General features: G+C 47.3%; 4 protein-coding genes across 7 annotated transcripts; all 4 read left to right on the top strand.

Moving 5' to 3' along the window:
* The first annotated feature begins 728 nt into the window (after positions 1 to 728).
* radil2a (Ras association and DIL domains 2a) lies at positions 729 to 12,382 on the top strand. Its single transcript, XM_088317285.1, has 17 exons — positions 729 to 1,192; positions 1,463 to 1,792; positions 2,100 to 2,335; positions 2,913 to 3,262; positions 4,288 to 4,608; positions 4,704 to 5,024; positions 5,243 to 5,280; positions 5,377 to 5,519; positions 5,585 to 5,700; positions 7,556 to 7,775; positions 8,085 to 8,257; positions 8,841 to 8,985; positions 9,098 to 9,273; positions 9,915 to 10,176; positions 11,551 to 11,663; positions 11,751 to 11,890; positions 12,081 to 12,382. Exons 1-17 carry the CDS (start codon positions 1,071 to 1,073, stop codon positions 12,184 to 12,186), a joined length of 3,312 nt encoding a protein of 1,103 aa, XP_088173411.1. The 5' UTR covers positions 729 to 1,070; the 3' UTR covers positions 12,187 to 12,382.
* Positions 12,383 to 12,845: 463 nt separating this feature from the next.
* grap2a (GRB2 related adaptor protein 2a) lies at positions 12,846 to 16,758 on the top strand. 2 transcript variants are annotated; one of them, XM_088317287.1, is made up of 9 exons: positions 12,846 to 13,123; positions 14,161 to 14,232; positions 14,318 to 14,409; positions 14,477 to 14,596; positions 14,666 to 14,855; positions 15,836 to 15,907; positions 16,093 to 16,206; positions 16,302 to 16,406; positions 16,489 to 16,758. In XM_088317287.1, the coding sequence occupies exons 3-9, from the start codon at positions 14,354 to 14,356 to the stop codon at positions 16,672 to 16,674; spliced, it is 843 nt and encodes a 280-aa protein (XP_088173413.1). In that variant the 5' UTR covers positions 12,846 to 13,123; positions 14,161 to 14,232; positions 14,318 to 14,353; the 3' UTR covers positions 16,675 to 16,758. The 2 variants fall into 2 exon arrangements, with proteins under 2 accessions (XP_088173413.1, XP_088173412.1); XM_088317286.1 differs by having other exon boundaries at positions 12,848 to 13,123; positions 14,112 to 14,232.
* Positions 16,759 to 17,902: 1,144 nt separating this feature from the next.
* Positions 17,903 to 22,695, top strand: LOC148322299 (somatostatin receptor type 5-like). Of its 3 annotated transcripts, none has more exons than XM_088317105.1 (4): positions 17,903 to 18,294; positions 18,856 to 19,020; positions 20,885 to 21,583; positions 21,674 to 22,695. In XM_088317105.1, the coding sequence occupies exons 3-4, from the start codon at positions 20,906 to 20,908 to the stop codon at positions 22,346 to 22,348; spliced, it is 1,353 nt and encodes a 450-aa protein (XP_088173231.1). In that variant the 5' UTR covers positions 17,903 to 18,294; positions 18,856 to 19,020; positions 20,885 to 20,905; the 3' UTR covers positions 22,349 to 22,695. The 3 variants fall into 3 exon arrangements, with proteins under 3 accessions (XP_088173231.1, XP_088173229.1, XP_088173230.1); XM_088317103.1 differs by having other exon boundaries at positions 17,903 to 18,296; positions 18,743 to 19,020; XM_088317104.1 differs by having other exon boundaries at positions 17,903 to 18,296; positions 18,578 to 19,020.
* Positions 22,696 to 23,281: 586 nt separating this feature from the next.
* Positions 23,282 to 27,180, top strand: LOC148322298 (uncharacterized). Its single transcript, XM_088317100.1, has 7 exons — positions 23,282 to 23,348; positions 23,444 to 23,638; positions 24,170 to 24,312; positions 24,530 to 24,628; positions 25,020 to 25,187; positions 25,292 to 25,699; positions 25,915 to 27,180. The coding sequence occupies exons 2-7, from the start codon at positions 23,476 to 23,478 to the stop codon at positions 26,944 to 26,946; spliced, it is 2,013 nt and encodes a 670-aa protein (XP_088173226.1). The 5' UTR covers positions 23,282 to 23,348; positions 23,444 to 23,475; the 3' UTR covers positions 26,947 to 27,180.
* Positions 27,181 to 27,384: the final 204 nt, after the last annotated feature.

The following is a 27,384-nucleotide window of genomic DNA, read 5'->3' as shown; positions in this document are numbered from 1 at the left end:
GCGGTTTTCGAAATGGTTAAAGTAACTGGAACGCTACCATCGAGCCAACTTCAGCGTCGTGACTTACTCAACGTTGGTACGTTCCTCCAAATTATCAAATACATTATCAAGTACAAAGACGGTCAGCACCTCTTGAAAAGTTTCAAATTAAAGACTACGTTTAGGGTTAAATCATCAAGCGGATGAACATTCAGTCAATCGATGTATTTATGATATCATTTTTCACATGTTAAATACATCAAAGAAAATTTTGACTCGAGATTCTGTACGCACGATTCTTTTTTTTCATAACTTAGCTTTGTCCGCTGAAGTTCAAATCCAAAATGATTTGCATAGAACACATTCAAAAGTCTATTCAATTTTTAATAATGACAAACAAGTATGACCCCTGTATTGGTATGTTTTTTAGTTACAACCATTTGACCACTAGATGTCACTGTGAGACAAATTAGTGTCACGTCCAAGCTTGTTCTGGTCTCTGAAGTTGTTGACCACACAACAAACATTTCAAATATCCACATTAAATGCCACGTTCGGCATAGAAAAGGTTTTACTGAAATAATCCTTGCAATGTGTATGCCAAAACGCAAAAATAATAGAAATAGCATTTTGGGAGATAAAGCTCATCATTTGATTGAAGCGAGTAAGCGGAGTTGACCCGAACGCTGTGTGCACGCGCTTCACTTTCTTCCCGCCTCCGAGTTTTTGCGGGCGCGTGCTCGGAGAGCATCGGTGACGTCACAGAGTGCAAGGAGACTCCGCTCGGTTGCGGTCGGCGGCAGGTTCACAAACTTTACGCGTGCCTGACCGACGGACGCCCTTCTCTTCTTCCACAAACATCTTTGGAGCTTTGGACCTCGTTTGGCACGTCCTGGAATTGTTTTCACTAACTAGCTGACGGACTAACTAAACAAGCTAAAAGTCGCTCTCATGGCCGCCAAGTGGAGGGCAAGTTGCAAGGGTGCTTTTCGACCTACTCCTCAAATGTGGACGTGATGATGATGATGATGATGGTGGTGAGGAGGATGATGATGGAGATGATGTGGGTGTGCTGATGTTCGAGGAAGAAGATGATTAGCGAGGAGAGAAGCAGCCACGTCAATAAACAGTCGGCCGTGGTGGGCTTGCTGATCCGCTCCCCCAAGAAGAGTCTCGCCCAACTCGGCCGGAAAGCCAGCAATGGATCAACACAGTAAGTAAGACCCAGCAAGTGCAACTCTACTCGCGCTGCACTAATAGTTTTCTCATTTATGCTACTAACATTATCTCAACCTGCCGGGATTCTATTTTATATCCCACTCATTCTACTACACAACACTCTCTTTGCACTGCACTTTACTTTTTCTAAAATAGTGCTTTGCCACTATACTCAGTATTGTAAACCTGTTTGGGGGAGTCGTAAATTGCTCCGGATTCATGATACATGATTGATGAGTAAAATGTGTTCTCTTGTGCGCTCCAGGTCCCACAGTTCGGCCAGCACCGTCCGCTCGGTCGAGAGCTCAGGCGTCCGTCAGCCGGCCAAATCCAAAATCCGGCGCCACAACAACAACAACAACAACAAGCGTCTGTCCGGCGTGTTCAACCACAGCCCCAACCTTCGCCGAAGCGGCAGCAGCGGCTCGGCCTCGGCCTCGGCGCAGGACGACCCAGCCGAGCTGTCCTGCCAACTATCGGTGCCTGGCATCCTCAAGATCTTCGGCAGCGACATTTGCCAAGGCGCCAACTACAAGAGCGTACTGGCCACTACGCAGTCCAGTGCCAAGGAGCTCCTCAAAGAAGCTCTGGACAGGTCAGAATCACAAATGAGCTGAAAATGTCTCCAATCAGATGTTGCTGGACAAGAAGGAAATCTTTCCGTTTAACATTATTCACTAGCAGCCGTCTAGGAGAATTCTGACAAATTTTTCAAGACACACAAAATCGTGCAGCACAACGTGGATTGGTTTCACACACACACACGCAACCCCCCCCCCCCCACACACACACATAATTGCTGGTTGCTTCTCTTATCACGAAAAAAGAGGAAACAAATCATATTTTTGTGAGCCGCTTCTTGAAGGTCTCCTGTGGTGTTGACCGAGGTTGTCCCCGTTCAGGTACAGCCTGGAGAAAGCGGACGCCAGCGCCTACGTGCTTTGCGACGTGATCGGCCAGACTGGCGCGGGCGGCCAATGGCGGCGGGAATGTTTCCGCGTGGTGGGCGACCACGAGAAGCCGCTGGTGCTGCAGTCGCTGTGGAAACCCAAAGAAGGATTCTCACGACGTTTCGAGATCCAGCTGAGGCTCCGCGTGGAGGAGCAGAGCCTGAAGGAGCGGGACACCGTCACGGCAGGTATGTCGGGGACCACCGGGCACTCAGCGCTCAATGTTAACATGTGATGGAGGAAAGTCGTTTGGTCCTTTATTCCGGATTCATTTTAAAAAAGGGAGAGTTTGCCATTTTCCCCAGTTTGTTGGCACATGTGCCACATCCAATATGGCCGATGTGCTATTGGGGCCAACCTGCAAGATGAGGTGTCTATTTGATCGTGGTCCAGTAGAAGGATTTAGAGGAGGTGCAGAATCAGCCCTTCATGGCTTGCTCCTTTGTCCTCGTCCTTATCTGCGCCTCTCATGGAAGGCGGCCACGGGAGACCAAAGCCGTCCTTATCTTTGTTTACGACGCTGAGGCATCCAAAGCCACTCAGCGCCACGTGATAACTGCTATCACCGCGCTTCCTGCTAGCACAGGAAGTTCAGGCTTTGACTCTCGCAAAACTTTTGGATGAACTGTTATGTGTGGCTTTTTGCATGTCTGCCAATATTCTGCAGAAAATAAGAAGCATGTGATGAAAGAAGTGAATTGGCGAATAGATCTTCTCCATCTTCATGTCCATCTTGATCTTGATGCTGCGATCTGTTGTGTCCAGGGATCAACGCTCAAGCTCGCAAGCTTCAGCGGAACCGCTCCAGGGCCACCTCGCTGTTGGTGGACAGCAGCGCAGCGGAGGGCGTGGACGGGGCGGACTTTTGGAGGAGCTTGAGCGAGATGGACCTGAGCGCCATGGGAAAGGAGGCCCGTGGGGGGTGCCGCTCCCGGGACCAGGACCAGGAAAAGGAAAAGGACGAGGATGAGAATGAGGACAAGGACGCCCTGAGGCTGCTGGGCATGGAGAAGGAAGAGACGGAGAGCAGCGACGACAACGCCACGCAGTACTCCATACATCCGCCTTTTGACTTCCCCTACTTCCTGCTCCTGCATGGATACAACCACAGACAGGTGACACGCTACATGCTACTTCGATGTCTCTGCATGTTCTTTTTGTGCCCCCCCCCAAATATTTGTAACAAAGTAATCCGCATAATTTATAAGAAATTAATAAAAAAGTAAATTTATTAAAAAGTAATAAAAAAGTTGAAACTCCAATTAACTTATATCGCCATATAAGTGTCATTAAAATGTAATTCTAAATTCATTTTAAATTCCGATTGGATTATTTTAGTACCTTCACAAACACTCAGGCAATATTCAAATTTTTTTTTGGGCCAAAATGTAATAAATATATAAAAATCTATATTAATAATATCTTAAATTAATCGTATAATCAACAGTAACAATAATGAAATTAACCAATGCACTAATCTGAATAATTAAAATGCAACAAAAAAAATATTCAAACAAATTTCCTTTCATCAATTACTTTTTGAAATGTAATCTTCAATAATAACAATCCAGTTTCCGTTTCATTTTCCATTGAGTGCAACACAACGTAAGCAGTTGCAATCACACCACAAAGCTTGCAGCCCTGGTAGCGTTTTTCATTTACTGGATTTGGTTTGATTGTACCACACAAACATAATTAAGTAAGCTCACGGGTCAAGTGTGGGACGGACAGGACAAGAAGTCCTTTTGTTGGCACACGCCGAGGAGCCTGGGGAGGACGCACACAGACACACATAAAGAGATAAACCTGATTACAAGCAGGTGGGTTATTCTTAGAGGGCGTGAGAGTTGGGGGAGGGGCCACCCAAGCAAGTGACGCGTCGCCTTCAGAAAGTTGGAGCACTTCTTGTTTGTCGTCCGGGGCAGACAGGAGTAAGCCTCAAGTCTTAACATTTCCCTTTCAAGCAAGTGCTAAAAATTGTCCACTTAAGTCCGACTGGAGTCGAGTCATGTGATCGGAGCGGCCCACCTGACGACGTCGCCGACGTGCGGCCATCTCATGTGCGTCACTTGACGCTCGTGGAATAAAAAACGAGATGCTGCATGACAAACATTTTATTTGATTTTGATTTTTTTGGCAGGATTTTGTCATTTATCTGCTCAGCGGGAGCAGCACGGTGTTGGGCCGCTGCGGCGAGCATCGCGCCGGCGAGGATGAGGAGCGTCTCAAGGTGGACATCCTGCTCTTCGCCCCCGACGTCCTCCCCCGTCACTGTCGTGTGCGCCGTCTGGACGCGGCCACCGTACTCAAGCCGCTCCACGGTGCCCCCGTCACCAAAAACGGGGAGCCGCTGAAGGAGGAGGCGGAGCTTCACCCTGGAGACCTGGTGGGCTTGGGGGAGCATTACCTGTTCATGTTCAAAGACCCCACCAGCATGGCAGCGGGACCACTGCACAACAAGGTTCTCAACGTTTGGGTGTTATAATTTTTTTTTTCCATTTCTTTTTTTATCGAGGTGGGGGTTATTCTTCGTTAACTCTAATAACCTTTCCGCAGTCGCCTCCTTGGTTGAGCCGTCTCTGTCCTCACCGGTCCGCCGAGCCGCCGCCCACCTGTGAATCGTGCGGCTGGCCTCCTGCCATTGCCGCCGCTCATCTCGAGGAAGACGGCCGTGCGACGCTTCGCTATGATGTGGAGCGGGAGGACGAGGTCTTGCGGGAGATCGTGAACATGTCAGAACCCGGGGACGCCGGACCCAAGCTGACGGCCGCCTTCCTGCTCAGCCTTTGCATCCGACGCTCGGCGGCCGTGCGGGACCTCGACCGCTTCAGACGTCTTTTGTTAAACATTGCGGCGCGTGTGCAAGAAGCTGTCTGGGTACACAAGTTCTCCGCAAATCAAATTAACTAATCTACACAACGCTCCTTTTGTCACTCATTTTATACCATTGACGGCTAAATACGTCAAAGATCCATTTTTTTCGGCTGGTAGTAAATGAGTTAATACTCACCCTAATTTTTCTTCTACTCAACTTAGTCAGTCTACACAATTCAACTCTATTCACGACAGTGTCACATGTTTTTGTTGCTTGATAGGACAAAACCAAAGAGCTTGCGTCGATGCAGTCAGACAGGTGAGTCCACTCAAGTCAACGCTTGCTGTGCCCTTAAAAAAGACAAGTTCAAGCCCATTCATGTCAATGATTTATTTTGTTCCACGTCCCAATTAGCACCGCCCCGCCGCAGATGCAAGAAGTGATCTCGGGTCTGCGTCCTCTGGCCGCGTGGATGGCCAACACCATCGAGCTTCTTCACTTCATCCAGCACCGCGTCCCTCAGCTGATGGTCACCGGGAATAACCGCCGCCGCCCAGGTGAGCTGACAACAACCGCCTCGCCATCCGTCCGTCTGTAACTCACGCGAGTGTCCCGCCGACAGGTCTGATGGATGACGAGGAGGTGGCGTCCACTCGTGCTGCCTGCGAGGAGGCCATGACGGTGCTGGAGGAGGTCATCATGTTCACCTTCCAGCAGTCCGTCTACTATCTCACTAAGGTCACACACACACCCCCACACACACATACTCGGGCTACAATTCTACTTTTTACTACACTATACTTACCATGTTCTAATTTTAAAGTCTTGCACAACAAATACACAAAAAAATACTAAAACTAATACTAAAGCTAACTGGAATAAAACGAAGATTTTTGGGGGAAAAATATAAAACTAATAAAAACCAACAAGCCCGCTCTGTAAAGGGACTAAAACTTAGTAAATTGAAAAAAACAAAATTCAACATAAAATAAAAGCTTCAATGAAAATTAAAAAAACTATTTAACTCTGACACACGCTTTCATTCACACTTACTCACTCACATACTTTTCACTTACTCACACCCACACACACACACGCGCATACGCATACAATGACACACACCCCCTTTCTCACATAAAAATTCTCCCTAACACGCACACGCACTCTCAAACACTCACTTATACTCTCACACTCACCCCTACACACGCACACACACACACCCACAGTGTTTCAGAAAGCGAACTGTGTAAACAAGCGGCGCACACAATGGAAAGATCAACCGGCCTTATCTGCAGCCCTCAGCGGGGAAAGGCCTGGCAGATAGCGCAACACACTCAAAACACATTCACATGCACTTAGAATATACACACTCTATCACTTGCGCACACACAAAAAAAAAAAACTTCACACAGACCAGAAAAATCTCACACTGAGAAAAATCCACCAAAACAAACCCTCCACACGTAACCCCCAAAAAATAAAGTGCGGACCTCACAAATAGCCAATAACTCACTCACCACCCAAAAAGACGTATGCACACAAAAAATTGTGGGGGAGTTTTTTGTGTGTGTGTGTGTGTGTGTGTGTGTGCTGGCAAGATGACGTAAATGTCATTTTGGGGCAGTGGTGGAACTCATATTGATTTCTGCGATTAATATTTCAACTGACTGTTTTGGGTCTGACCAATCTGTACACATAGTGTTAGAACACCTCTCGCTCTCACACGCACACACACCCCCACACACACACACATTTTAGTGTTTCCAGAGAGGAAATCAGTGTCTGTGTGTGTGAGGAAGGGAGGAAAGACTCTTTAATTTCCTGTAAAACGCATCGGAATGCTGAGAACATTGACAATGTGGACTTCCCAAGAAAATGTTCACAAACTTGTTGAAAAGACCAAAGAAGTCACACTTTGTCGAAAGGAGTGAAAAGTCAAGTCAGCGATGCGTCAGCGCGTTTTTCCACATTGTCTTGAGCTGCGTGTGAGTCAGCCGGCTTTTTCTGTGGCGGTGATGTCACACGTGTATGGAACAAGGAGGAGACTGAAGATGAATGGCTGCAGTCGTCAACGTTGCGCTCGTCATTCTCCTCCTCCTCCTCCTGCTCCCGTGCCGCTTCCTCGCAAGTCCACAGGAAGCGCCAAGGTGGGGCTGCGTGATTGTCATTGCTCAGGATGACTTTTTAGTTTTCCTCCGAAGCACACCCCAAGCGTACACGAAAAGAAAAACCCACACACCTTTATTGGAATCAGCGGTTACCCGGGCCAATTGCCACGTGCGGAAAGCTTGCTGCTGGCATGGCCGCTTTAGAGCGCCTCATTGTTAGCCACGAGTGCATGCACATCACGGAGAGAAGGTGAAAGAGTAGGAAGAGGGGGGAAAAAAGTGTGACGTGACAGCGCGTGTGTGGACTGGGGCGTGGTATTGGCTTAATGACTTTAGAGTGCCTCGTGGTCTCGTGCGGAAAAGCGCTTTCATTTTTTATATCCATTCAAATTTGCTTCTCTGGTTTGTCATTTTCACTTAACCAGGAATTTTAAGACCATATGACCCAGCCTCATTCAAAAACATCTCTTTCTTGTCTCCTGTAGAGTATGTACCCTGCGCTGCCATCCGTGCTGGACGGAAACCCGTTCTCGGAAAGCGGGCATCTGCGCGTGCCGGACGGCCTGAGCGGCGTCCTGGAGGTGCTGAAGGAAGCGCTGCACCTCTTCACCTCCTTCCAGGTGCACGCTGACATCTGCCTGCAGCTGTGCGCGTACCTCTTCTTCTTCATCAACGCCTCGCTTTTCAACGCGCTCATGGAAAGAGGTAGCCGCGCGCTAAGCTAACCGTGCTAACCCTCGCTTACGCCAGGCACAATGAACCTGTTGCCATTCACACGACATAATAACAAAAAAAAAAATGTTATTCGGGACCATGACTTAAGAGTTCAAGCCCTTCCATTCCATGCTCGTCGCTTTGAAGAAAACAAATTCATCCAGATTGTAAAATTGCAACTAGAAAAATCCCTTCTTGAACTGTGTTGTTTTGGCAGTGCGCAGTTTGGTTGCTCTGATGTCAAGTATGCACCTCGGTTGAGAAAATGAAACATTGACTGAGGTTTTGTTTGTCGTGGAGGCTCGGTGGCGGGCTTCTACCAGTGGTCGCGAGGGGTCCAGATGCGGGCCAACCTGGACCTGCTGATGGACTGGCTGCAGAGCATCAGCTTGGCCGACGTGGCCGCCGACTTCTTCCAGAAACTCTCGGCTGCCGTCAACTTGCTGGCCACGCCCAAAGAAACTCTCCTGCAGGTCAGGCGTTTTTTTTTATTAACCCCCGTCTCGCTTTGGCGTCAACCCACAACTCGACACCCTCGGCCCCTCCCACCCCGGCTACTGAGAGTGCAGCATGTGTGTGTTTGGAGCAAACGAGGTGGATGTGGTGCACAGCAGCGCAGTTATTTTGGGACACGGCCTGGCCGCACTCCAGCATAATCAATGAGTACATGGTCCAACTGCAGTCTGCGTGTGTGTGTGTGTGTGTGTGTGTTGCTGAGGTTTCTAAAAGTGATCTTCTGAGGTTTCCTTCAGTGGAGAGCTGATGAGCTCACCATCTTGTGGCCTTCAAATCTCATCAACACATTTGCACATTTCATTCACTTTGTCTGTCAACAACACGCTGAAGCTGCTGGAAACTCACACGAGCGCGAGTCGTCGAGATGCTGCAAATTGAAGAAGTGCATTACTATAGCTTTATATGTTGTTTTTATTTTCAAAAACATGTGTGCTCTGTGCGTGCTTCCAAAACATTTGCTTCAAGTTTATGTCAAGGATGTTTCATGTCTCCCTACGAGCTTGTAGTTTAGAAGTTTTACTTGCTTTCTTGTGCTTGCAGACGTCGTGGACTTCCCTGAGGTCCGAGTTTTCCGCCTTAAAGGCGGCGCAGCTGCAGCACATGCTGACCCAGTACAACGCCGGCAAGAACCGACCTACAGGCTGGACTCCTGAACCGGAACACGCCGACGACGCCTGCAGGACGGGTCGGTCCACGCATGCGCTTGCACACACCCGGCTTGTCATTGTGTTCCTCGTGCCATCGTGTGTGTGTGTGCGTGTTGGGGTGTGCGTGTGCGTGTGTGTGCGCATGCACAGAGGACATTTTGGAGAGCTTCGACCAGCACCCGCCACTCATCCTGCCTAGCAGGAGTTTCTTTTTGGAAGAAGCCCACCAGGACCCCGCCCTCCTGGAGCAGCTGGCCCACCTACAGCAGGTCATCGGCCAGACCTCCCCCAGGGAACGTCTGCACCCACAAGAGAAGGAAGAGGAGGTAACAAGTCAACAAAATCAGCACGTTTTGTTCACTGGATGGAAATCTCTTTCCGTATCCTTTAAGTATCCATGTACTAGTACTCTGTTTGTCCTCACTAGTACAACAGTTTTGGCATACTAGTAGGGCTACTACTACTATTGAGGCAAAACTGCACTACTAGCACTACTAGTGACATTGAAAAAATCACATTTTTAACATCAAGTGCTTCACTACTAATACTGTTCAAAAATGTTCCTACTAGTGTGAAGAAATGTCATGCACTAGTGGAAAAGCAATTACTAGTGAGACTACTAGTTCTACTAGTAAGTTGAATTGGTCCTGCAGTGTACGGAGTTAACGCCTGTAATTGGCTTTATAGAAAACCTTGATAAGGAGACTACTAGTGCGTGACAAAGCCTACTTGTTGCTGATACTAGTGCAGCTATGTAGTCTACTAGTTAGGTTAATTTGTATACTAGTAGACCAAAACTGGCACTAGTAGTGGGGAAAAAATGACGAATAAGACACGGTGGTTCTACGAAAGTAGTGCACTGAACTGCCTTAATGGTTAGGACGAGGTCTACTAGTGCACCGCTTAAGCAGCTATGAAGAAATTCTCACCTGTCTCAATGACTGGTTGTTGTCGACGTTGTCCTCAGATGATGCCTGAGGAGCACACGCCAGCGTCGTCCGCAACCTCGTCCTGTGAGACCCCGCTCCCCTCCTGCCAGCCGCCAGATCCTGCCCGTGACCGGAGCGGCAGCGAGGAGATGTCGATCCTGAAGGCCACGAAGTGCGCGCAGCTGGGCGACGCCGCCCGGCGGGATGTCCGCAAGCTCGGCGCTTCTCCGGGCAAGTCCTGCCTCCTCACGCCTCCCGACGCCCTGCAAGAAAACGAGACGGATGCTCAGCTGCAACACGGTAACGAGCGCTAGCGCTGCGTTCGCACTTGCACTCCACATACGTTCACTGAGAGCTCTCACTTTCATCGTACTCGCAATTCACTCGTATATTCTCTCGTGTACTTTCACATACAGCTCAGGTCAGGAGTGGGTTGTCGGCTCGGGAAAAACATTTCCGCTTGCACTCGGAATGTTCTGGTGGAGTGCACGACAACGGCGTCACTAAAAAAGCAACTAGTGCATTACTCAATTGGACCCGCGTCAAATGTCGAGCCGTTCGCACATGGACAATTTTGCGCTAGCTGCCAGTTTGCCCAACGAAGTGACCTGAGGGGACATTCCAGTTCATTATAATTATACTATGAAAGTTTTTAAAAAATACACAAATATAAAAAAAAATTGATAATAATTAAGAAATATTTGGGATAGAACAGGCCAAAAAAAAATCATGAAAAAGGAAATGTGTCATATGAAATCAAAGTTGTATTTTCTTTCAAGCGACTGTAACTTGCTAATGTGACTCCCCCCCCCCCCCACACACACACACACACACAGACACACACGTGCACTCCTCGCCCCTCTTCCCGGGCCCCCTGCCGTGATGCTTTAAGCTTGAGGATTGACTTGATCTGAAGCAGATGTCTTAACTCTCATTGGCTCATTTCTTACCTTGTAATTAGCTGTTGCACTTTGTCATTAAAATAATTAACCTTATCAAAGTAGATATTAATCATTTCATTTTCACAACTCACATGTCGCTGTCTACTTGCACTGGGTCAACGCTATAATAACATAATTCATTTATGATTCGATTTAGAAATGAAAAGGTGGCGACGTGCCCCCATCATGCTTTGCGTGCCGCCTAAACGTTATTTGGAAAGTTTGCTAAGCCTTTAATCGCTGCCAAGAATTACAGCGAGGCGCTGAGGTCAGGACAGAAAAGAACGACGACGGCGGCGGCGGCAGCGGCGGCGGCCACCCGTCAGGACAATTTACAGTCCGCTTGCTGCCTGGAATCTTAATCGGACGCATGCGCTTTTGTTCGCGCCACTGACACTCACTCTGCGTGCGTGTGTGTGTGTGTGTGTGTGTGTGTGTATTTAGCATGCTGGGAAAAGCTATGCAGGGGGTGCAATGGGGATACAACTATTGGCTTTGACTTAGCTCGCTTTAAGACGCTTAGCCTCAAACGTGCCTCTGCATGCCTTCAAAACGTCATCTCACAAAAAATGTTTGGTCAGCTTCGGACATTGTGGAGATGACTTCTTAGAATTTTTTGTTTACTCTTGGAAATGACCCTGGAAAATCTGCTTCAAACCAAAATGGCAGACTTCATGTGAATTTTTTTGGTGGGTCTATTCATGATGTTGCTAAGTCGAACTTTTATGTGCAGAAGGTGGGCGTAGTGTCGAAAAAGAAGAAGAAGACAACGATTGCGACGACGTGTTCACGGTGGAGATCCGCCGCGGACCTCACGGTCTCGGCTTGGCGCTGGTGGACGGCACGGTACGGCTTCCTTCCTTTAAGAAAAACAACGATTCACTTCTACCCCAAAACTCCTCTAGCTATTTTTCGTGCTTTTTGTGTGAGCAGAAGACGCCACTGAGGATGAGCGGAATTTACGTCAAGTCGCTCGTTCCGGACTCGCCCGCCGCTTTGTGCCGTCACCTCAAGACGGGAGATCGAATCCTCGCCGTCAATGGCGTCAGCCTGGTCGGATTAGACTACAGCGTGTAAGTGCAAGTGTGTGCTCGGAAACATCTGGAGCAAGAAAGGTGGACTTAAAATAGAAGCGAATTTTTTTTTTTTCACAAATTGATTTGAGCATTTAAAAACATCGCGAATGAGTGCGGTCCACAAATAACAGGGGATAGAAAATCAGCCAATAAGTGAGCCTTTGAATGTTTTTTTTTTCTTTCCTAGTGGGCGTGAAGTGATTCGCTCTTCGGGAGACTCGCTGAGACTGCTGGTGGCCAATATGGATGCCAACAAAAACGCCAACAAGAGCTCACAAACGACCAAATGTTGAACAGGAAGTCAAGAATGTTTCCTGTTTCCTGCTTCCTTTCCGGAAGCTTCTCCACTCATTCCAAATCCTTTTTTTTTTTTTTTGTTATTGTTGTTGTTTTCAATCTTTTTACTCATTTGTATTTATAAAAAAAGTTGTTATTTTCTCATATTTATACAATTCTTCCGCATATACACAATAAATACATATGATTGTGTGTGTGTGTGTGCAGGCTTGTGTGGGGGCAGAGTGTCGGGAAAATGCAGGGTGTGTCTGCACAAACTTTTCTTCTTTTTTTTTTTTTAAGTTTTATTTTTGAAAAAAACTGTGACCACAAGTGTGCACACAGGAAGTCACTTTGATGACTGCACAAATCCAAAGAAAACATTCAAAGTGTTTGGTCGCCCCCTGGCGCCTGCACGCGGAGCAGCAGGCATCCCAAAGCATTTATCATATCCAGCACAGATAAAAACCCACTTTTAGGTAATAAATGTCTAAATGAATGCAACACATGTACAACAGACCTTCGTTTTAATTAGTTATTTTTATTTATTGTATTTTTTTTAAAGCATCAACTAGACAGTTCTTTAATAAGCGAAATCCAAAAAGACATTTAATTCACAATTTTCAGCGTTCACCCAGACAACGGAAACGCTACGTGATACATTTTATTTTGTAATCCGGAAGTGATTAAATGCCCTAAATAAGCAGGTGCGTGCGCGTGTTCATGTCAGAGAACGAGTACCTTGCGATGAACGCACTGTCATCCTTTCCAAATATTGTCGTTTTTTTTTTTTTTGTTTTCTTAGTTTTTTTGTCAGTGATAGCGTTTGACGTTTAAGGGTTTTATTTTCTGAGATCTCCTCGTGGCTTGCGCTGCTGCACGTGACGCGGAAGGAAAAAGAAAATTACGGTTCCATGGGATAAACTTCACCAAGTTGAAACAAAGCCTCGCAAGGTAAAACATGTTATAAAATAAGGAATAACGTCATGAAAAGTGGACGAAAATCACTCCTGCCAAATGTAAAAACAAAACGAGCAAATGTGTTAATGCCCTCGACTTTAATATTTTAAACTTTTGCTCTGCCGCAATTCTGAAGTCAGTCGTTGATCAGTTATAAATTGCATATCAATGTTCACTTTTACTTGTTATATTATCATTATTCACATCCTACATAAAAAGGTGATTCTCGAATATACTTATAATCTCGATTAATTGATTCTTCTTTCAAAGCACTTGGACACTATTCTCATTTGAATTAGTTACAAGATAGTGAATTTTTTTTTCTCCGTTCAACTTGTTCCCGCCATTGGTGGAATTTTCCATAAATTGTTGCTTCAGTTGCAGCTGCAGGAGGCGCCCTTCGTCGTCACGTGACACTTAAACTGTCAACGGATACTTAGTGTTGGATTCTATTTGATTACTAACTAATTTAATCAATCGTGTTCCCTTGAGTCGTTTCAACATGACCTTGCCTGTATTTTATTATTATACTTTTTTTTTTTTTTTTTAAATGTCATTTCAGTAAGGAATTGCTCATTCTTCATCCATCCATCAGGCTACCTATCCATTCATTTATCTGTCGCTCTCTCTTTCCATCTGTCTGCCCTTCAGCCATCCATCCACCAACCTGTCATTTGAGCTATCGCTCTCTGTCTGTCTGTCCGTCCTTCACATGTCTGATCTTTCGACAGCAGGGATGGGCAAGTTGAAAGTTTATCAGCATTTTTTAAAAAAAAATTCCCAGGTGTTAAAATAGATCTAGAACTAAAACTTTTTTTTTTTATATATATAAATAATTGCAGAGCCAGTTGCCCATCCCTGTACTGTATTGTTTCGCTTGGTTCTTGCAAAGTGCATCAAACTTTCCACATTGAAAGTATTTTTTTATATTCCAATTGAAGACAATGTTGATCATGTGCATTTTGTTGAACTCAATCTTCAGTTTCTCTCGCGGTGTTGTTGTTTTGCTCGTGACGGTTGGCAACATGGAGGCGAGAGGAAAGTACGACTTCACGCCGACAGCGACTGGCGAGCTGAACTTTAAGAAGAACGACTTGGTCAAGGTCGGAACGAAGCACGACGTAATGTCGGCCCGTCGTCGCTCAAACAACTTTTCCCCCCAAACGAGTCTTTTCTGCCTCCCGCCAGATTTTAAGCACGCATGGCGAGTGGTACAAAGCCGAGATGGACGGGCACGAAGGCTTTGTCCCCAAAAATTACATGGAGGTCACTGCGCCTGGGTAAGCCCCGCCCATATATGACGTCATGCTTGGTGTCCTTGTGGGGCAACATGCGGCATGTTTGCAGATGGTTCCAGGAGAACGCCACTCGCGGCGCGGCTGAGCAAATCCTCAGCGCCAAACCTGTCGGAGATTTCGTCATCCGAGGATGTCAAAGTTCACCCGGAAACTTCTCCATCTCCGTCAAGTCGGTCTATTTTTGTTTGTTTGCAAAGTAAAAAGTTTAGGTTTTGGCTGACCTTTGAACTGGCCGCAGGCACGAGTGCGAGGTGCAGCACTTCAAGGTCATCCGAGACGAGCGAGGTCACTACTTCCTGTGGGCCGAGAAGTTCGCGTCGCTCAACAAGCTGGTGGACTTTTACAAGACCACCTCCATCTCCAAGACCACCAATATCTTCCTCAACGGTGACGATGACGCCGTCAGAACAACGCCTGGCGACCAATCGGTAAATACAGACAATAGACCTGTCTTGTATATTTGCAAACCATCAGAGCACAATGTTGTTAACAACATGTATGATTAAAAAAAAAAAAAAAAAAACAACAAATAGCACACATTTTTCTTCTGTCAACATATCCTTACACGTTTGAACCACATAAATATCCACTTGCCGCCTACGCAACGAGGCACTCTAAAATCATCACACGAAGCCGCTTTTTCCATGCTGGCTGGCACAGCAGACTTAAAAAAAAAAAATAAATAAATAAATAAAAATCTTTTTTTTTTCACTTTCTTACCATGATGTGCGCTCTCACAAGCAACAACGAGGCACTCTAGAGTGACCACACGACCACAAAGCCTCTGCCAACTCACTGTGACATGCTGTCAAGTTAAAAAAAAAAAAAAAGAAAAGATGTCCCCCCCACCCCCACCTTGCACTTCCATTCTTCTCTGTGCAACTCACAGCTAACAACGAGGCACTCTCAAGCAGCCACCCCGGCAGACGATTAAAACACTCGCTGCATTTTGCGGGTATAGGGTTAACGTTGCAAATATTTCTTGTGAGCTGAACAGGAAGTGAGCAAGCTGCTAACCTTCAGAAAGATCACGCCACACGGTGGGGCTTGTGGTTAGACACGTGCGCTTCGCAGCGAGAAGGTTCCGGGTAGGAATCTCGACCTGTGAGCACGTTGTCAACCAAAAAGAACAAAGAAAAAGTATAGTGGTACCTTGATTCTTAAACTTAATTTGTTCCGTGAATATCAACTGTATTTCAAATTAATTGTGCCGATTGAAATGCTATGATTCCGTTCCCGCTCTTTAAAAACAAAAAAAAAAAAAACTTTTTTTTCATATTTGTTTTTTTATGGTGGTTCTAAAAAAAGAAAGAACTCAAGTGGCTTCATGAAGTGTAATGACAATACAATCCGTTATTTGTATACTGCACGTCGTGTAGTTTTTGTGTCTTGCGTGTGTGTCTTTAAGGGGCGCGGCCTAGTCAGTGATGTCAGAGCTGGAAGTGGATTAGCCGGTTCGTCTGCGTATGAGCGTCTGGGGGTGAGTTGTGGTCAAAACAGCAGCCCCTTACAAATGTTTGTCTGGAGCTCTCCTGCCTTCATGCATTCCCCCCCCCCCCCACTCCACTTCACTTGCGCAAACGGCCAAAATTTTCTATGCTTCATAAAGTCACTTGATGTGTACTTTTACCGGAATGAACAATCGCTGTATGTCTCCCCCTACAGGCGATGGGAGGACGTTTACCTGAACAACAAAACATATCCGAGATCATGGCCGCCAACATGGCCGCCGCCGCCAACGCACGAAGAGTCGCCGATCAGCCTCAGCACGGCCACATGGTAGCCAAACTATTTTGTCGCCGACTGCAAATATTTTTAGAGAACCTCCTGCTTTTTCGGCCTTCTATCAAAGGTTGTTTCATGTTGTTTTGCAGCCCAGGGGGCGTGGCAAGGAGGAGCCCATTGAGAGCGTCGTCCAATCAGGAAGAAGAAGCCCGATCGCTGCTGCTCGATCTCATGACAGCACCCGCCTTCACCAGGTCTGACCAACACGCCGCTCGTTGAAATTTAACTCCCCCCTTGTTAGCATTAGCATAGCAACATGCTACGTGTGTTTTCCAGCCGAAGGCGGCGCCGCCGCGACAGGTTTTGGCTTTGTACGACTTCAACGCCGAAGAAGACGACGAGCTGAGCTTTTGCGCCGGCGACGTCATCAACATCATCGACGCCTCCGACCCCGCATGGTGGACGGGACGATGCAGCGGTAGGAAAGGACTCTTTCCGGCAAACTACACCAAACCACTTTGATGCAGAAGAAGAAGAGGGAGGAGCCGAGTCAGGCTCAATTTATTTGGTACTGCAAAAATGTTTCAAAATAAAGGTACAACATTTCATTTTGATGTGCTTTTATTTTGTACGTACAGCAGCTAATCGTCCAACGGCAATTTGTCGCACATCGGACAGTGGCGAGTCTTTGAAAACTTTATCGCCGTAACTTGAGCCCAAGGATGGCCGAGAACATCTTTGGTTGTCTTTTTAATTTGGTTGCAATCTCATTTCTTTTACATTAAGTGTTACAAAAAAAATCCAAAGATGTCAAACAATGCCATGACGAAGCAGCGCTGGTGTGTTTTGAGTGTTGAGACTGAGGCGGTGAAGGGACGAAGTGACGCCACTGCTCCACTTTGCTCAAACAGGAAGTGGTTTGTTTGCTTGGCACCTCACTGCAGCGTGTGGTCAGGTGACCTTCATCTTCGTCGTCGTCATCCTCACAACTGATGCGAACATGTTGGATGGCTTATGATGAAATAAATGAACATAGAATAGTTTGGAAAAGCCAACAAATGAACATTAAATGTCGTGATGAGGTCTTTTTTTTTTTTTTTTAAAGACGTAAAGTTACTTTGTGCTCTTGAAACCTCCCAAGGTCTCAACATTCACCGTGTGGTTCTGTTGTCATGGTTACCAGGCCACCACAATCGGATAACCTTGTCAGGCAAGACGCTCCCCGACACGCATTCACTGACTAACGCCACGTCGTTGTTCAGTCATGTCAAGTCGAAAAGACACTTTGGAACAGGGGCGGAGCTACGGGGTGGCCAAGGACAGCAGGTTATGAACTTTCTCAGCGAAACTGAAGCCGGTAAAACGGTTGAAGTTGACAATTCCCGCAGTAAGAGCAAACACGTTGACGGGATGCTTGTCTTGGTTGCTATTAGCGACAGACTCTTTGAGAAATGCACAGAGCAGGGCGGGAACAAAGCACTTTGCTAACGAGCTATGAATCGGCTTTGTGTCCGCCAGCGCTCGGCTATCGAGCGTCGCTTTTGTCATCTGTGCCATTTAAAACAAGGCGTGCTTAACGAGCCCCGAGACGCTAATCACATTGTGACGGAAAAGCATCAATGTTTTTTTTTTTTTTCTTTAAAACCTCAAAAGAACGTTAGCTATCATGTTAGCCACTGTTTTGAATATTCCAGCAACTGATTTGAATGCAAATGAGTGATTTTTTTTTTTTTTTTTTTTTTTTTTTTTTTTTTTTGGCCAAACATGCAAACGATGTTTAACATTTGTCATGTTGAGAAACACGTTAGCCACACAAACAGACTTTTCTAATGCCGCATGATGTCCCCCAAGTTCTCAGCCTTTGACACTTTCAAGAATTATGTTGAGTTTTTTTCCGATTTTCTTAGAAATGTTTTTGCGGTTTTCATATCACAAAAACGACTCCGGATGTCTGCTCAGATTTCCGATTTGCCGTCCTCGATTTCTTAACGAAATGATGTTTACGTTACATGCAATCTAGGCAAAAGTTCAAAGGTTACGATCTCGGGCGCAGTCTGAAGCAGGTCGGGCTCCTGGCGAAAACTGAAGATCTTCGTCTTCATCTCGTTTGCCTCCAGGTGTGCGATGACGTCATCACAAACCGTGTAAGGAAGCAATCGTTGCACTCGTCATGCACGTCAAAAAAAAAAAATCCAGTCGATGGATCACGTTTAACATTTACCTCAATCAAAATATCACTCCTACAATTTATTCAGTGTACATAAAAAGTCTACACACCCTTGTTGAAATGCTTTTTTTTCCCCCCAGTATTCTTCATGTTGTTATGTTTGGAATTTGGAGGCGATAAATGAATTTGTTGCATTTTGGGATAGGCCTTCAACATAACAAAATGTCGGGAAGGTGAAGCGCTTTAAATACTTTGCAGGTGCACCATAACGAGGAAAAACATGAATACAACTTTGAGCGCTTGTAATATTTTCATGAGTGAGTGACGCATAAAAAAAAAAAGATTTTTTAAATTGCACTTCTTATTCATCTGACTTGATGCTCCAGTCAAAGTCAAATACTATCTCCCATTTCTTCTTTCCAGATCGTCCACTCCCTGCAGCCTCCCTTGTGACACACACACACACACACACACACCCCCCCACACACACGCAGAATGGAATCCTGACACCTCCCACTTGACTGGCTGTCTCCTAGTTACAAGCGGACAAGTGCTCGGTTCCTGCTGCCGCCGCTGCTGACGACGACGACGACGATGATGATGATGATGGTTCTACTCGCGATGCAACGTGGACTTGAGCTGACCGAACCTGGCGACGGGTCAACTTCGGTGCTGGTGTTGTGAAAAGAAGTCATCCAAAGGTAAGATGAATTCTTTTGTGCTTCGGCCACCAAAAACGTAACGAACGCTGAAGACAGAGTTTCCTTCAAAGTCTGCACACGTGGGCAAAAATGCACATTTTTTACAAGACTGTATTTCGTTGGAAACATCTTCAAGAGGATTTGCATGATTTGTGGTGCAAAGATTGCAGCCGGTGCCAGCATCGCTGGGCAAGATTCACGGGAACTTGATGCAGTGAATTGCAGGTAGATATTAAGTTTGGGTAACATTTATGCAAATTGGGGAGTATATTTTTAACAGTGATAAAATAATAAATTATAATACACTCCATGTGTAAAATTTCCAATTAAAAGTTCTTTAAAAATTGGGTGCAAAGTATCATTTGCATCATATTGATTTTATATGTACATATTAGAACGGGATAAAAGCATAATTAATTAAAAAATATATTTATGTGTGGCTGTTTGATTAATATCAATATTTATGGTTTGATGATGAAATTATTGTCACTCATAAAGATCAACTTTTGCAACAACCATCATCATCATCAGTCAGAAATATGATGCAGCTTAGGTTGCGTGTGAGCGCACGTGTTTGCGCGTGTGTGTCCGCGTGCGTGTGTGCGTGCGTGTGTGTGTGTGTAGTTCACCACCACGCTTTCAAGTCCCGCTGACCTTTAGGATGGTCGCAGAACAACCTCATGACATTTTGTCTCCCAATGTTAGCGCAATTAGCATGTAGCATTGTTAGCTTTCATCCAAATCCAGTGAAGCCCCGCCTATTCACATGTCACCCTGGGGAAAAAAAAAAAAAAAAAAGCTTCACCTCCCGTGAAACGCCGTTGATCACGTTGCAGATCCTGCTCGCCGATAAAGAGTCCAAATCTTAATCAATTCAACTGATTTGAAGCGGTGATCCTTTTAGTCTGCTGGCGCGGCAGCTTTCGAGTGCCTCGTTGTTGGCCATGAGAAAAGGACTGAAGAGAGGATGGAGAGCGCTGGAGCCTGGGCGGAGATTTGACAGCCAGGGTTTCTGCTTACATGGCCGCTAGTAGAATCAGAATCAGAAATCCCTTTATGGTTTATTTATTTATTTATTTATTTTAAAGTATATTTTATATAATATTATATGTTATTATTACGTTGGCGTGACCGATGCATAGCGCCTCATTGTGGGTCGGCCATGAGTGTGCGCATATCACAGAGAGAAAATTGAAGAGCGGGAGAATTTCTCAGCACTTTTAAGCCTCATTTAATACGTTTGCTGATTTGTTTTCAACAGATTGAAAAATTGACCACTGTGCTTCCGAAGTAGGAGAGGCATTTGGATTGAGAAGACAATCAGAATATTATTTTCAGAACCTTCAATAATTTGTGAAATTGTCAATATTATTTTTATGTCCTTTGAAGGTTTTTTTTTAATGACTCGATAATATCGCCAGACGGCTTGACTTTGTGTTCTCATCTTGCTTTCTTTGTTTTCTTTGTGATTTGCCTTCGGCGAGAAGGCGCTGACGTTTATTGATAATTGATGACGTTGATATCAGGGGCTCCGCTGGCTCGTTTCCATGACGACCACCCCCTGACGAGCGAACACGATGTGGACACTTGATGATATTAAAGAAAAAAAAAAAAACACTGTTGCTGTTTTTGTTTCGTACACACACGCACACACAAAATGGCACCAGTCCAACCAATTGAGGCGGCGGCGCCTGTGGACGATTAAATGTAGTCATCATTTTTTATTTGTTTTCCATCATATTTTTGGCCTGCTAAATTAAATCCATAATTGTAGTCCTTAGACTCGGTGAAGCACAATTGGGTACTCGGGTTTTCTTGATTTCAACTGACTGAAAGTCATCAACTGCATTTTTTTTTTTTCCAGCAAAGTTGCCATTTTGCCGACATGGAGGCGGCGGTGGAGAACGCCAGCGTCCCGTTCCAGGATGTTCCTCTCCTCCTTCTGAACGCCACCAACGCAACAGCGCCGGATGACGGGTCAGACCCCGGCGTGGGCGCCGTCCTGATCCCGCTCATCTACGTGATCGTGTGCGTGATTGGACTGGGCGGCAACACGCTGGTCATCCACATCGTGTTGCGTCACTCCAAGATGGAGTCGGTGACCAACATGTACATCCTCAACCTGGCCATCGCCGACGAGCTCTTCATGCTGGGCCTTCCCTTCCTGGCCGTGCAGAACTCGCTGCAGGCGTGGCCGTTCGGCTCGTTCATGTGCCGCCTGGTGATGACGGTGGACTCCATCAACCAGTTCACCAGCATCTTCTGCCTGACCGTCATGAGCGTGGACCGCTACCTGGCGGTGGGCCAACCCATCCGCTCGGCCCGCTGGCGCCGCCCCCGCGTTGCCAAGGTGGTCAACGCCACCGTGTGGGCGCTGTCCTTCCTGGTGGTCCTGCCCGTGGTGGTCTTTGCCAACATCCAGAAGACGGGCGGCAACTGCAACATCCTGTGGCCGGCCCCCGCCAAGGTGTGGAGGGCGGCGTTCATCGTCTACACGTCCACGGTGGGCTTCCTGTGCCCGCTGCTCATCATTTGCCTCTGCTACCTGCTCATCGTCTTCAAGGTTACGATACATTGAGGGGCTCTGTGTTTGTGTCGAGGCTCATGAATCTATTTCCATCCTTATGTAATTTTTTTTTTTTTTAATTTAAAGGTGCGCAGTTCTGCCAAGAAGGTCCACGCAGCCTCGGCCAAGCGGCGCAAGTCGGAGCGCAAGGTGACGCGCATGGTGGTGATCGTGGTGGCCGTCTTTGTCTTGTGCTGGTTGCCCTTCTATGCGCTGAACGTACTCAACCTGCTGGTGGCGCTGCCCCCCGAGTACCAGGGCCTCTACTACTTTGTGGTGGTGCTGGGCTACGCCAACAGCTGCGCCAACCCGGTGGTCTACGGCTTCATGTCGGACAACTTCAAGAGGGGCTTCCGCAAAGCTCTCTGCCGCGCCACCCGCAAGGTGGAAGACCACCACCGCGCCGCCCAGCCTCAGCCACTACAGGAGGGCGGCAGGCGGGCGCTGGTGCCTCGGGAGAGCCTGAGGCGAGGACTCCGCCAAGAGGACGACGTCTCGGAAATGACGCAAGTTCTGAGAATGGGACAAAACGGAATGGCAGGTTGCCCGGCACCCGGTCTGGAGCCTTTATTGGCAGAAGTCGCGGAGCAGGATCCCCGCCGACAAACACCGGAACCCAGTGGCAGGGACCTTGAGACCGGCGAGGCCTCACTGGCGGCACCTTTGCTCGGAAACGACACAAACGGGAACGTAAAAATGATGTCCGACGGCAATTTGGAGCACAGCACCTCTTTGGAAACTGGCTCATGTTTGTCAACATGAAACCTGACATTGTCGGGCGACCGTTTCATTATTTGTCTCTGCACCATAGCACTGGCTGGCGATCAATTCAGGGTGTGTCCTTTTGCGTTTAGGGGGGAAAAAGTCAAAAGGTGACAGAAAAATAAGTACCGGTACCTGAAAATTCTACTTAAGTCCAGCACCAAAGTACTTCTACAGGGTTACTTCACATCACTGCTTGACCCTCGGCTTTTAATTGATGTTGCCTATTTGTGTGTCCTTTGAGCGACGATGGAAACCTGGAGGAGGATTTCGTCTACATTTAAGTGTTGCGCATGAAGGCGGCCTCACTGTGACTCCGTCGTTTTGTGGCTGCGAGCCACTTCAGTGACAATATGCACTCATGTGCTACTCTCACACACTTTAATTACTGTAAGTATGTGTGTCCATATGCGCGTGTGCGACTGGGTTTGCGTTGGTTATTGTGATGGGACCTCTTGATTGCACTGCAGTCTCACCAGTCATCATATGAAGTGTTGATTAAAAGTCTGGAGCTTCTGCCAGTGAATCTGATTGCTTCTGCAAATTCATCGCAGCTGTATTTGGTGTCCTTTTGGGTTTTGGAATGTTTGTTAATTTGGACAGACCGATGGTGAAATTAATGAAACAAATATTATGGGATTTGATACTGTGGGGTGAGTATTAGTTATTTTTTTTAATACATTATTTTATTATTGTATTTATATTTTTTCAATATACATAATCATAATTGAGATCCGCTTAAAACGTTATTTTACTTTTATTGACAGTGATTGAAATACCTATTTTAAATCATTATTTAATGCCACACGTGATTAAACACATTTTTCGATTTAGCAGCTCAAATCTAGAATACTGTGCCGCAAGAAATCGCGAGTCTAGAACGTTCGTGAAAATTGCAAGCCTGTGCTTGTAGTTCCTAGCATGTTCCGCTAGGGGCAGCACCATGAAACTCAGCAAGCAGCGCCCTACTTTGCGGCCAACGAAGAAGAGCACGCCGGAAGTGAGCGTCTCTGTTTCGAATCGATATTTGGGCGTCTACCTGGCTGCCTCCAAAGCAGATTTTTTTTTTCTTTCTCCCTCTATTATCTTTTTCAGCAGCCGCCGTTGTCCGGGTGTCCTCCGGCGTCATGTCGAGCTTCCAGCGGCTCCAAGTGACCGTCAACGAGCGTCTCCGCGCGGCTGCCGAGGAGATCTTCCAGGCGGTGAAAGGCACCATCATCGGCCTCGAGGACGAGCTGCTGCGCTCCAGGCTGGAGCTCGAGCGACACCAAAGACAAGCACAACACAAAGGTTAATTTAACTTGAGCCATCAAACTCTTGAAAATGTCTACCAACGACCCCCTCGACAACTTCGTTCACTTTGCACTGCAGCTTCATGGACGAAAGAGGGCGCTATTGAGTCGTGCAACAAGCGAGTCCCGTTAGACGCCAAAAAATTGAAGAGCTTCTGTAACTTAATACAGTGTTTGACTTTTGTTATTCTAATAGTGTGAAATAAGTGGAGCATTAGTTCCCATATCTTAACCTCACACCGGTAAATATTCTCACATTTCCACTAATCCTTCATGAAAAAAGACTGGTGATCTTTGTTTAATCCAAATAAGACTTTTGCTAACACCTGATTTTCTTTGGAAAATAATTATCAACATTTTACTGCATTTTCAATTTGAAATATTTTAAGTTTTTCAATTAAGTGATGGAAATACAAAACGTTTTTATCTGATTGTTTGATTTATAGAAAACAGGTTGATTTTATTTTTTTGGGTGCAGATTTAAAGATATAAATATAGATAATATAACAAAATGAGTTTTGCTGTGAAGATGCAGCGCAGCCGTCTGCATCGGTCCCGCCCGAACATCTTCAGCTGCGGGACGAGGGCGAAGGTGAAGACGAGGGCGAGACTGAGCTGTGCGATCGCGACTGGAAAGCGCCGCTTGAGCAGGATCCCACCGTCGGCGAGCGGGTAAGGCCAGCCCAGCTGAGCATTTATTCCAGATCCTACTTGTATGCTCAGTTGAACATGTAGCAGTAACCAGTACCAGGCGGCAAAGCACTACTTTGGTCGAAAGAAAGCACTGCATCCTTACTTAGAGTTGTGTCTACTAAGTAAAGCAACATTGAGCACTCTGAAACACCATATAAATGATTCCGGAATATTTTCTTCTTTTCCCGATGCGAAGCCATTCACGTGCGCAGAGTGCGGAAAGGCTTTCAAATGTCAGCGCAACTTCACGAGGCACATGCACGCGCACGCCAGGGAGAAACCGGACACCTGCCAGGTTTGTATGGAAAGAGTCCATGTACTAGTACACTCTTCTGTCTTCACTAGTATAACAGTTCAGCACACTAGTTAAGCAACCGTCTTTTTATTAGTACGTAAACCTTACAAAAACATGCTTGAAAAATCTCGTATTTATTACACTTGCAAATTTAAAATGTCGGTCTGCATTTTAGCGTGGACCATGGAAGTTAACACACATGCTTTGCTCTCGCGGGCCAATTACTATGATATGACGGGCCGGATTTGGCCCCCGGGCCGCGAGTTTGACGCCTGTACACTAGCACAAGAACGAGTAGCACTAGTACCGTACTTTGAGAATCGCTGCACTAGTGCATGGACAATTCAGCTGAAAGGACGCCCCCATCAACATGCGGTGACGCTGACTACAGAGTGCGAACGCAGACGATGAGCCGAGCAGCTCACGAGAGCCGCAGGTGGCCGTGGCGTGCGACCATCATCAACATCAACATGAGGTGACGCACCAAGAGGAAGTGTGTCAAGGCGACGTCGACAACGCTGACGACGACAAAGCGTCTTCACAAAACACGCAGAGCCAGGTAAGTGGTACCAAAACCAAAATAATATTTCCTAATCCGACGAGATGACTCGCGTCAATCGTTTTGAACATGCGTGCCCTAACCTGATGATTCGACTTCCCAAGGACAGCGATGAGGAGTGGCATCCCAGCGAGAGCGATGAGCCTAAAAAGAAAACATCGCGGAAGGCCAAGGCCGACTTCAGCTGCAAAGTATGCGGGAAGAGCTTCCACGCCGTCATCTCGCTGGCCAATCACGTCGAGGCGCACCCCAAGGACGTGTGCGGCGTGTGCGGCCAGCGCTTCGACTCGGACGAAAGCTTCGAGCGTCACGTCAAGACGCACATGAGGGGCAACGTGTGCGACGTGTGCGGCAAAGGCTTCGGCACGGCCAAAGCTCTGGAGATGCACGTGCGCGTGCACACGGGCGAGAAGCCCTTCAAGTGCGGCGAGTGCGGCAAGGCCTTCAACTGTCGCCACAACCTGACCAGGCACATACGTCGGCACACGGGAGAGAAACCATACGCTTGCCACGTAAGCACGGGCCATTAGGCCATATTTTTGGTTTTTAAAAACATGACAAATGAGAAAACTGGCGTAAATCAAACCAAAATCTCTTAGCCGAGTTTTTAGGTCAAGAAGTGACTTCCCCGGACGGATGTTTTTTCGTTTCCATTTTACAACACTCCCGCCATTCGAGGACCGGCGTCGGTGACCCCTGGACTAAATACTTAAACGGCTTTCCACAGGTATGCGGCCAGCAATTCAGCGACCACTCCACCAGGAAGCGCCACCTGCTGGTCCACGAGAACATCACGGACGGAGCGGCGGGCGAGCGCCAGGCGAGCGGCCAGCAGCCCAAGGGCCGTGTGGTGTGCGTGGTGTGCGGGAAAGCCTTCCACTCGGTCGTTTCTCTGGTCAACCACGCGCACGAACACCACGCCGACTGCGGCGTGTGCGGCGCCCGCCCAGTCGACCTGGCGGCGCACCTGGGGACGCACGACAGCGGCAAAGCGTGCGACATGTGCGGCAAGCGCTTCGAGGGCATCCGCGACCTGGACACGCACATGCGCGTGCACACGGGCGAGAAGCCCTTCGTGTGCGGCGAGTGCGGCAAAGCCTTCACCTGTCAGCACAACATGCAGCGCCACATGCGCACGCACACGGGCGAGCGGCCCTACGTCTGCGAACAGTGCGGCATGCGCTTCAACGACCACTCGGCCAGGATGCGCCACCTGCTCACGCACCAGAAGAAGGAAACGTCGAAGGGGCGGCGCCCGCCCAAGAAAAGCCGCGTCATCTGCGTGGTGTGCGGCCGCATGTTCCACTCGCTGGTCTCGCTGGTCAACCACTCGGACAGCCACCAGACGGACTGCGCCGTGTGCGGCGCTCACGCCGACACCGGCGAGCAGATGAAGGCCCACCTGGCCACGCACAGAAACGGAAAAGTGTGCGAGGTGTGCGGCAAGTGCTTCGACAGCCGCCGGGATCTGGACACGCACGTGCGCGTGCACACGGGCGAGAAGCCCTTCCAATGTAGCGTGTGCGGGAAGGCCTTCAACTGCCAGCACAACATGACGCGACACATGCGCACGCACACGGGCGAGAAGCCGTACGCGTGCACCGTGTGCGGACGGCGCTTCGGCGACCGCTCGTCTCTCAGCAAGCACAATGACGTGCACACGGGTCAGAAGGCGCACCAGTGCCAAGTGTGCGGCAAGGCCTTCTTCCGCAAGGCCAACCTCAGACTTCACATCAAGTGCCACGGGGATCAGCGGTGACGCCAGCCACGCCCATCTCCTATATTTCCACATCTTCTTTTGGGCCCGCACCCATCTAAATTTTTTTAGGCCAATTCCCATATTTGGCAAAATAAAATGCCAATAACTGATCAAATTAAAAGATGTATCCTCGTTGACATTTCACATCACTACACCAAAGAGAATTTGAGTGAATGTTGTTCTAAATACTGGTCGTACAATTAGTCAACTTCTTTTAATAAACTTTTACAGAGATTTTTGTGTTGAGTTCAGCTCTTTTTACTTATGTTCAAATACGGAACTACAAACAAAAGTGACCAATCCACCACTTTGATCGCACCTGGTCCCGATCAACTAAATGGCAAGTTGGAAAATGATTTTTCCTAATAAGTCCTGCTCTTGCTCATTGGAGCTCATAAATACCCACACGCATCTGAAAATGTTTCTTGATGCGTATGT

Source organism: Idiotropiscis lumnitzeri, chromosome 15, assembly GCF_059441095.1.
Source record: "Idiotropiscis lumnitzeri isolate Australia: NSW breed Sydney's pygmy pipehorse chromosome 15, RoL_Ilum_1.0, whole genome shotgun sequence".
In the NCBI taxonomy this organism is placed as follows: domain Eukaryota; kingdom Metazoa; phylum Chordata; class Actinopteri; order Syngnathiformes; family Syngnathidae; genus Idiotropiscis; species Idiotropiscis lumnitzeri.
The sequence above is the reverse complement of the archived record's forward strand: the minus strand, read 5'-3'. Positions and strand labels throughout refer to the sequence as shown.